At 28.5% G+C, this 11777-nt stretch overlaps 1 protein-coding gene across 1 annotated transcript; it reads left to right on the forward strand.

Annotated features, from left to right (window-relative positions):
- Positions 1-2302: 2302 nt before the first annotated feature.
- On the forward strand, positions 2303-3874 carry LOC130813604 (cytochrome P450 736A117-like). Its single transcript, XM_057679439.1, has 2 exons — positions 2303-3157; positions 3266-3874. Exons 1-2 carry the CDS (start codon positions 2303-2305, stop codon positions 3872-3874), a joined length of 1464 nt encoding a protein of 487 aa, XP_057535422.1.
- Positions 3875-11777: the final 7903 nt, after the last annotated feature.

Genomic DNA, 11777 nt, shown 5'->3' on the forward strand with positions numbered 1-11777 from the left:
GATCATGAAGGCATTTTAATAGCTGACATAGTGATGCTGCAATCTTAATACCAAAATAATCCTCCTCCCCAATAAATAGTGAATGAGAGGCTCAATTATCTGCAAGAAATAATACAATAGTTGGATGATCGCATCAATCCAAGTGTTACTCGAGAGCAATATGATGCTCTTGTGGAGAAGCAATATCAAACAAGAAAAGTGACCAATTTGCTCCACTTTGTACGATCCGTGTTCCATCAGAATCAGTTTTCCTCGACCTTCATCCTCTTAGATTTTATTTAATGCAAATGTTATATGTTTTTATATATTCAAACAATTTATTTATTGTTAATTTGTGATTCAGTTTCTTATCATTGATTCATAAATTTTTTATATTGATTTATTTTTCGCATTTGAATTTTAATAATTACTTATAGTTTAATATTTAAACTATGTTTTAATAAATAGTATATTTTATATTTATAAATATATAGAAAATCAAATGGAAATTAATCGACAACAAATAAATTTATTGTTGCAACGAAATTTTCGACTAGAATGACTAGTCGGAGGATCCATATACACTGCCTTCAGGCTAATTTTCGACTGTTTTGTTAGTTGGAAATCTGTCATAAAAAATTATTTTTTCATAAGTGAATTTGGGTAAATGTTTGAGATTTTTATTTTTGAAATTGACGACTATCTTCCTATAAATATTAGACAAAATTTTCCAATTGAAAATTATTAGGAAAACAATTGAAATTTCGACTAAATTCCTACAAGCCAGACAAGTCAGAATTCCGACAAAAACACCAACTAACATTCTGTTAGTTGATATTCCGACTAAAATCATGGGTGATATAGTTTTTCGACTACATTTATTTCGACTAACATAAACAATCAGAGTTCAGTCGGTATACCAGGATACTGACTGAATTCTGATTGTTTTTGTAAGTCGAAAGTTAGCGTTTTTTTATAGTGGTTTTTACTAATTTTTATTCTTTTTACTTAAAAATTATAAAGACAATTACCTGTTAAGTAAATACATTTCAACGTTGGAATTATTTATAATTTAGAGAAGATTATTTATTATTTATTATTTATTATTTTTATAGAAAATTGTGAAAAGATTCAATTATAATTAAATTTTTTATATACAATTTTTTTTGAGTTACGATCAGGTCGAGGAAAGAAGAGTGATAATGAGTATTATTCTCCTAAAAATAGTGGTACGTGCTTTTATTATGACATTACTCAATTTTAGTTTTATGTATGTGGAACTTTAATTGAAACTACAAATATATATCATGACTCCAAAAAAAAATTTTGACATTAAAGAAGACAGTGAGTAACATCAATATTGGCAATTTCTTAATTTCCATATCATACACGTTCCATTTTTTACGGTATACATAATTCCAATGAAGCTGTGGAAAAACAACATCAATACCTAATTTTCTCATAAAAAGATAAAGTAAAAGAAGAATATTTTGGCCTGCTTGGTGGGTTCCTATGTGGTAATAAACGGTGGTAATAAGAATGAAAAACTATTGTGATTTTGGTTGAAAAATATCTTAGTTATCTTGATGACCATGCTTGTCTAACTTCATTCATCACATTTTTTTCATAAAATTCATTCTAATGTATTACCATTGGGAGAGAGGTGTTAGGTGGTAATGGAAATTTGTAAACAAAAAAACTATTTTGTGATCAAAAAGTTTCATTGTTATGGGAATGATATGGAACTTTTGATGAAATTTTACACTATAAATTATTTTCATTACCACTATTTAGAACCACTAATCAAACGGACGGTTAGTGCTTAGCTACCCAAATACGTACAATCGCACTATTTACTGTAATTTTCTCGTCTTATAATAAAACAAAAACAATTAACAAGTTACCAATTAATAAAAAAAAATAAAAGAAGAATATTAGTGAAGTTACTAGGAAGTAAAAATAAACCCATAACCCATTATTCAACCTTGAACAACATATATTAATAATAAAAAACAGTTAATATTTATTGAATTTAAGTTGAATATTATTCTTAGTACCCAACAAGGCCCATTAACCTGAGTGCCAGCATACTTTTCTTATATGGAGTACTATATATATACATGCATGCACTTTGGAGTAACTCAAACAAAAACCCATATATAATATTTCATAAAATAATATTATATACATCATCATATTTCAAAAAATAAGAATTAAAAAAATAATGTTTGTAGATTTGTTACAAAAAATGATGAGGTTGTTTTCGTGCCATTTATTTTCCCTTCCTATATTCTTAGTGTTTGTAATAACAATTTTGTACAAAATGAAAACAAAAAAGAGAAGTAATGGAAAGAAAACGGCGTCGCCACCATCACCACCAAAGCTCCCAATCATTGGTAACTTACACCAGCTTGGAGTTTTACCACATCGTACACTTCAAGCTTTGTCCCAGCTTTATGGAAACGGCCTAATGTTGCTCCATTTCGGCTGTCAGCCAACCCTGGTCGTATCATCTGCATATTATGCCCAACAAGTCATGAAAAATAATGACATTCCGTTTTCTAATAGGCCTAATTCTCATATTGTTAATAAATTTTTTTACAATGCTACTGATATGTCTTTTTCTCCTTATGGGGATTATTGGAGGCAAATTAGAAGTATTTGTGTGTCTCAGCTTTTGAGTACGAAAAAGGTTCAATCTTTACGGGTTATAAAAGAAGAAGAGACATCTTTAATGGTTGAAAAAATTAAGAAATCTGATGGTTCGATATTTAATTTGAGGGAGATTATAATGCTTTTTACGAATGATTTAATTTGTAGGGCGTCTTTTGGTAAGAAGTATAGTGAAAATAATGAGGGGGGTAGTAATTTTAAGAAGCTATTGAATGATGCTATGAAGTTGCTTGGGAATAATAGCTTTAAAGATGTAATCCCTTGGCTTGGTTGGATGGATCGACTCAAGGGTTTAGATGGTGAAATGGATAGAGTTTTTAAAGGATTGGATCATATTCTTGAAAATGTTGTACAAGAAAATCAAATTAAAATGAATAATAAACAAAATAATAACATCCATACTAAAGAAGATCATGGGACCATGAACTTTGTGGAGATTTTGTTACAAGCTCAAAAGGAAAATAAAGTAGCACTTCAACCTCATAGTATCAAAGCTGTTATAATGGTACGTAAGCATATATATTATATATATATATTATTATTGCATTTCATATATTTAATTACTTGCCAAAATTTATATGATAATTAAATTTATTGATGTATGTTATTGCAGGATATGTTTGTTGGTGGAACTGACACAATTTATACACTAATAGAATGGGTAATGATTGAACTAATTAGACATCCCAAAATTATGAAACAAGTGCAAGAAGAGGTTAGAAAAATAGTCGTCGCAGGCAATGGTAAAAAGGTTTGCGAGGATGATTTGGAGAAATTAACATATTTAAAAGCAGCGGTGAAGGAAACACTCAGGTTGCACCCTCCTTTTCCCTTGATTCCTCGAAAGTTATCAAAGGACGTTAATATAAATGGTTATGACATAGAAGCAGGAACACACGCAATCATCAACGTATGGGCAATTCATAGAGATCCTCTTTATTGGACTGAACCCGAAGAATTTCGTCCGCAGAGGTTCTTAAATAACACACATGATTTTAAGGGTCAAAATTTTAACTATATTCCATTTGGAGCGGGGAGAAAGATTTGCCCTGCGATATCATTTGGTGTTGTAAAAGCAGAGCTTGCGATTGCTACTCTTGTTCACGACTTTGATTGGCAATTACCCAATGGAAGTGCGATAGACATGACTGAAATTGCTGGTCTTGCTGTACAAACACGAGATCCTCCTATGCTTATTGCAACTCCCTTTGTTAGCAAATGATAATATTCTTGAGTATTTGTTAAATTTACTAGAATAATTATGTCAGTATGTATCTACTTCCCCTTTAATGTAATATATATATATATATATATATATATATATATATATATATATATATATATATATATATATATATATATATATAGTATATATGAGTAGTAAATTCAGTTTATAAATTAAATATCTTCATTGGTTCTTTATAAGTTCAAGTCAATAATTTGGCAAAGTCGACGAAAATTTTGGAATTCTTATGCAAAACTTTTATTTTGCGCCTTATTTATAGTAAATATATTTTATTTATTAATAACCTTAATATATTTCTTTCTTTGATTAACTTGGTCATATATAGAAGAAAGAGGGAGAACTTGTGCAGTCGATTATCTCGCGCATCCTTAAAGACCACTATGTAATTTGGTGTTGGTAACGTTGAGCTTTCTAGTGACTAGTGCTACTCTTCAATCGTTCTACTAGAAATTACCTCATCATGAGAATTGCAAGCCTTGTTAAATAGGAGATCTTTTACACACTTTAAAATCATCATCATCATATTCTTGCCTATAAAAACTAATGAACTATGATCAGATCTTGAGGGAAAAAAGACACAATCTATACTCATAAATTAAAGATGCCGTTAAAGAGTATTTCAGCTCGAAAAAGATTTTCATAAAGAGATAATTCTACAACAATAATAACTTGGTGAAAGCAAAACTGCAAGCCCACATCTTACAACGCTTTAAAATATTATACTTGAATTAAGTTTATCCATTTAACCTAATACAACAATAATTGTTTGCATTTAGCACTTTGGAAATTAAATTGAAATTAAAATTCTGAAATCATAATTTTATAAGGTTTTATGTAACCTATGTCACAAAGGCATAGATTAAGAATCATTACTAACATCATTTAAATAAACTTATTTAAAAAGATTCTTCGTAGTATTGTTTTTCTTATTTACATTAATTAGCATAGAAAACATGTTGGTAGCTAATAGTCCCTCTATTCTTATCTGTTTACCAACAATTATATTCTAGTTTGTCCCTATGACATTACAATATTTTTTTTTAGAAAAACTACTTGAAATAATCTAATTACTTCATGATTTTTCACAATAACTTCTCCTATTAATTAATTATAAATATTTCAAATTTAAGGGGGCATTTGCCTAAATAAAACCCGATAACCGGATGACTTGTTATAACAAGTTTTATTTTTAAAAAAATTAATTAAAAAATATCGAATATAATGTAAAAAATATTAAAAAAAATTCTGATTTTTTTATAGCATTATTTTTGTAAGTTTTAAATTTTTTTCTCTATTTTCACATTAATTTTCAATTTATCTTATTTTGGTAGATTATCTGCTATAACAGATTATTTGGTTAGTTGAATTTACTTTAGGCAAATACCCTCAAATTTAAGCTAAGTTATAATTAAGCAATAAGAGAGATTATTGTAGAAAAATAATAAAAAAGTTAAATTATTCTACCACTATCACTTTTTTATTAGCACTTGTGTAAATGCTGGTATTACGTATTGTAGGGGACGGAGGAGGGAGGAAATGTCAATGGAATCAATGATACCATCCCTAATCACCCGTTAAGGAATTCCCCGTAAACAATTGTTATAAGCAAAGTCAAGCAATTGTCGGTAAACGTACCATTGTGGAAATTTTAGCTGCCGGATAAACTATGTTAAAAGATAAAATAATCCCTCTGTTTCTTAAAGAAATTTTCAATTTTCATTTTAGAGTGTTTTATTTATTGTTCATATAAGGAACTTTCATTTATAACAAAAATTTTAGACAAAAATAATCTTACTTATCTTCATTTTAATATATTAATAATGTTTATGGTCCCCGCATATCTTCTGCTAACATCATTTTAACATTTTTATATTCCTTGTGATCTCCACATGTTTATCCACAAACCTTATAAAAATATTTTTTTATTAGTCGTGATCCTTATATTTTTTCCACTAACTTTCTTTTAATATTTTTTAATATATAATGTCCTCACTTTTCCTCCATCAAATTTATTATTCAATAAAATAATATCTCCACTATCTAAAAGATTCTATTTTTCTTAATTTCCATGAACAATCCTTATGAAACTTCATTAAGAAACGGAGGGAATATTTCTTTTTTCTATGAACAACAAATGGTTCTTGGCAAATCGATAAACAAGATAGAAAATTAAAATTCAAGAATTTTAAAAAGGGTGAGGATGATTGAATATGACTTAACCAGTAGAACACTAGTTGGTAGTTGATTATATTGGCTGAGTTGACCAATTAAGTTTATTGATTGGTTTGACCAGCTAATTTATGACAATAACTTGTTTCAATCAGTTAATTTACCAAACACTAGCATTGGATGGTTTGACCGTCCAACCCTCTATTTCTATCAAAATAAGCTAAAATTGCCTACAAGCTAATTTGCCTAACACCTCCATTTAATTAATTCCAATTTCCATGTTAAATTATTTTAAAAACTAAAATAATTGATAAAAAAGAAAAATTTATTGACTTTTATATGCAACTCTTAGGATTGTAAATATCATTATCCTATATATATATATATATATATATATATATATATATATATATGAACATTGCTTGAATTAAATAACACGTTATTTAATATAGACTAAAAAATAAGTGATATAGCAATATTCATATTAACTACTTCTTGACTTTTTTTTTTTTTTTTTTTTTTTTTTTGTTTTTTTGGGAGAAGTATCTAAAGAGAGTGTTACATGGGTGTGTACCAACCGATTCTTCTTGACTACTATTGGAAATTCAAGACCTGACTACGATTGGAATTTGGATGTTCTAAATTTCTAATCCCTACATTCTGGATTCTGGTATAATTTTCAAATAAGCTGTGGAAAAAAAAACATAAATCCATAATTTTCTCATACAGATAAAGTAAAAGAGAGAGTAATGGTATTTCCCTAGCCAATTAACACGGTTAACTTCTTTTTCATTTATTTAAATGGTTAACCAACTAACCATTCATTAGCCAGCAATTTCTGGGATATTCATCAACATTTCAAAACAGTAAGGAACGACAAACCACAAATATGATTTTATGGGACAAAATTTTAACTACCTTCTATTCGAAGCTTCGAGAAAGAACAATAGGATTATTATAAGAGTGAGTGATATTTGATAAAAGAGATTTGGAACGTCCAAGGGTCTATGCATCGCAAGAGGGATTGAGGAAATGATTAACAACAGTGTCAACAGGTGATCTGAATGGACACGTAGAGTTATTTTGTAGTGGCTATGAAAGTATCCATGAAGGCAAGGCCGGCTACTAGGGGATCACCATGAGCTACCTATCACCCAGGGTCCCGATTTTTAGAGGACTTTATATTTTTGCTATATAATTAAATTAAAATAACGGCTTTTGTGTATTGCGTAGTAAAATTAAATGGATAGAGAGAGTATTACTCCAAAATTTAATGTATTCACATTCAATTTATTTTTTTAAAAAATAATTATATAAATTGGTTAATAAATTTATATTATCAGCTTGTATTGAATAATTAGGATATACTAGTATAAATCATTGTAGGTGAGCAATATAATTTCTCTTGTTAATTTTTAATTTACGACTTTTATTATTAGTTCAATTAAGATAAGTGATAATAGTGGTTAAACTTTAAACTTAAAAGGAATGGCTATTTAAATTTATGATTAATAGTTGTTGGTTCCATGTAATTATAAAATTTAGCAATATTTTAATATATTGATAAAAAAATAATTGTACTAATTAAAGTATTGATAAATAAATTTACAAATATCAAAATATAATAAAACGTAATTTTAGATTTTAGGGGCCCATAATTTATATTTTGCTTAAGGCCTTTGAAATGTACAAGACGGCCCTGCATGTAAGCCTTGACTATGAAACTAGGAATGCAAAAGTAGAGTCAATTTAGATTTTGCACTCATACAATTTGTTAGTAGTTAACGCTAGAGGTCTTCATTCGGGTGATCGGGTCGGTTTCGGACGGGTGTCATTCGGTTCAGTTTATTTCAGATCGGTTGTTTTTCAGATACGTGTTACGGCGGGTCACACTCGGGTCAGGTCGGTTAGTCACGATTCGTATGAAGATCAGTTATTTGAGTTATCGGGTTAGCATCGGTTCGGTGTCGATTGAAGTTCGTGTCGAGTAGTCAATCGGTCTCGAACTGTCATCGGTTAATAATTGGTTCGGTTTTTATCGGGTACAGATCGAGTTCAGGTATTATTTTCCAGTAGAATTCGGCTACGAATTACTAATTACTATAGATCGATTCAATATTAGATTAAGTTGTCAGACATTTTTTAATTGATGATAAGATTCCCCTTTGTTAAGGCAAAATAGTTAAAATGCAAATCAGTTAGTGATTATTACTTTGTTACTTTTACTTGTTTGACTGTAAATTAAAATTAAAGTTTTATCACTTTTCATCTAAATTGATTAAAAATAGTTAAATAAACATTGGCCATTGATTATTAACTCTAAATATATGAAACCATGTATGTATAAAATTTAATTTATTAAAATTTCTATTACTTTATTAGATTAACTAATAAGATTATTGAGCATGAGTCGATCATACCTTTATGTTAAAAATTGGTTCAGGTTTACAGCATGTCGATTAATAATTCGTTCGGGTTAAGTCAGTTTTAGCCGGATCAAGTTCGGTTTTGAGCATGATTCAAGTCGAGTATTACTCGGGTCGGTCACTATTAGGTTCGGGTAATCTCGGTTAACGGTTATATGTCGGTTATAAAAATCGGTTGCAGCTCAGGTTCGATTTTACGATTTTCGATCGTAAATCGGTTCGGGTGCAACTTTGGTTCGGATAATGTCGGTTTGATAAACCTAAAAAAGAAACATATTTTCAGGTCGGTTAACTTTCGATTTCGGTTCAGATTTTCGGGTTGGGTCACATTTGAACAGCTCTAGTTAACGCACAGTCCAAGAAGAGAAATAGTCACTTATTGAGTTTTAAAAGTAGAGTTTGTTTTTTTTTAACAAGTATGATAGATATAGGTAGTTGCCTAAGTTGTATGGTTATTGCTGGAAAGTGTGTAGCCACCTAACACAAACTCCTTATATTAGATGCTCAAAAGATTAAAGGTTAAGAAAGCCAAATTGAAACATAGGATTAAATGGTGATGATTAGAAGAGGATAATGCTAAATTCTTCACAGAGAAAGTTGTTAAAAAAGTTGATTGGAAGATGGCTTCAGGTGTACAAGAATATTATGTAATAAAAACACTCAATTTGACAATTATATGTATAAATTAACTTTATCATTTTTGAAATTGACAACAATATATTATGTCGTATATTATACTCTCTACCTTACTCAATTTAACTATAAATAAATGCTAGTTATAGATAAGTTAATGGTAGAGATATTAATTAAGATCAAATGTCATGTCATTTTTCTTTAGCCAATAAATAAGTTTCATTTGACAAACTCTCTTTCATGTGACACTTTAAATTTCCAAGCTCTATAGTATAATACTTCCTCCTCTTCACCACAAGTGTCTCATTTGCTTTATGCACTCTATTCAATGCACTTATTCAATCTTTAATATCTCTAATAGTGCATAATTAAAAATTATGAAAAAATGGTATAAATAATCCTTGTATTGAGAAGAATCAAATAAGATTACACTTGACTATATTTTAACTTATAAATTTATAATAAAATAAAAATTAAGAGCAAGATATGGACAGTACCCAAAAAGTAAATGGGACACTTGTGGAGAATAGGAGAGAATATATAATATGATATGATATCAATAATATATTATGCAGTATATTATATTCTCTAATTTGCTCAATTTAACTATTAATAAATATTAATTAAAGATACTTTAATGGTAAAAATATTGGTCGAGATCAAATGCCATGTAATTTTTTTGAGCCAATAAATGAGTTCCATTTGGCAAACTCTCCTTAGTTGTGGCACTTGGAATTTTCCAAACTTTTTAGTACTTCCTCTGTTCCATATCAGTTGCAACATTACAAAACTTGGCACTATTCATTCATCACTCTTAATTTGTGATTAGTTTTTAATCTATAAGTTAAATATAATCAAGTGAGATCTTGTTTGATTCGTTTTATTGCAAAGATTATTAATATCAAATTTTTATACTTTTTTATTATACATAATTAGAGATATTAAGGATTGAATTACTGCATTGGATTGTGTAAAAAGCAAACATTGCAAGTAAATTGGAATGAAGGAAGTATAATGTATGATATGATATGATATCAATAATATATTATGCAATATATATTTTTCTCTTATTTACTTAATTTAACTATAAATCAATGTTAATTAGTTAAAGATACTTTAATTATAGAGATATTGGTCAAGATTAAATGCTATATCATTTTTCTTTAGCCAATAAATGAGTTTCATTTGGCAAACTCGTTTAAGGTGTGACACTTGAAATTTTCCAAACATTTTATTATAATGTATGATTGTTTTATGTGGTCAATCCAAATCTTTTAGGATTAAGAATCCCGTATTGATGTTGATTGATGTTCAAAAAATAAATATATTATTTATTTAACATTTGAATCACACCATTAAAATGAGTTGAAAAAATTAGTTTTATGGGCTATTTTCATTGATTCTATTGGGCCAGTGGGTGCAATATATAGTCCACCACACGGTAATCTTGAGCGTGAATTTTAAAGAGTCGTGCCAGGCTCAGTGTAGTCCCTTGTCTATTTGCAACTTACCGGAGACATGAGCTTTTCGTGGGTTTGGTAAATAATTATTGGTTGTTAGTTGTTTGTTGTTTATTGTTAATTGTATTAGTTGGTTTATTTGACTAGTTTGAAGTATTACAAATTCTTGTGGAAGACAGTCTCTTTGAGAGGCCATTTCAAATTGGGTTGGTCCATTATATAATTTTTAAAATTTTGTAATTAGTCATCAAGAATGATGTAAGTAGACATTTAAGATATTAAAAGTAGGCATTAAGGATACCGTAAGTTAGCATTAAAAATAATGTAAGTGGGCATTAAGAAAACGATAAGTAGAGATTAATCTTTAATGGGTTGAGCTTGAAATACGTCTCTTAAAGAGACGGTCTCTCAAGAGACTAGCTGTTGAAGTATTGATTATTTTTGCTGATTTTTAAGCTAGTTTAATAAACCAAATATCTAAGACAATATTTGGTAAATTTGGATATCGATTGTTAGTTGTTTATTAGAGAAAAAAAGATGAAAACAAGCTAAAAGCCAATAAAAAAAACTAACTAAAGAAATTTTTTTCAATTTAGCTTAAAAGAATACCTTTTGAACTTCTTCACCAATCAACGAGCTAAAAGTCAACATAAATGACATTCACGAAACACCCCCTCAAGGCCTCAACGTTTCTAATGATTTCAGAAGGGTGCGTGCATAAGTGTCTTGTCAATGACATCCATGACTCTTGTATAAGAGTAGCAGAGGTTAAGGCTACAGAAATGTATTCTCTCTTTATTTATTTGATATTTTCAGCGGTTAAGATTGCAAAAATGTATTCTCTCCTTATTTATTTGATATTTTTATTTTTTATTTTAATTAGTTTTATTTGTTATTCTTCAAAAGAATTTTAATATTTATATCATATTTTTGGAAATAATTAACCTAATTACTCTAATTTGATATTTTTTTAATGCTTATGATCTCAATATAACTTTTTAAAATTTATTTTCAAATTTTCATAATAATTAGGATTCTCATATGTTTTCCTCTAATTTTATTTTAATATTTTTTAATATTTATAGTTAATTTATCTATTTTTTTAATGCTTATAGTCCTTATTTTTATCCATTAATTTTACTATTCAATAAAACAATATATTTTTCATCATCTAAAAAATTCAACTTTTTT

The sequence above is a fragment of the Amaranthus tricolor genome, chromosome 5, assembly GCF_026212465.1.
Source record: "Amaranthus tricolor cultivar Red isolate AtriRed21 chromosome 5, ASM2621246v1, whole genome shotgun sequence".
NCBI classification, from domain to species: domain Eukaryota; kingdom Viridiplantae; phylum Streptophyta; class Magnoliopsida; order Caryophyllales; family Amaranthaceae; genus Amaranthus; species Amaranthus tricolor.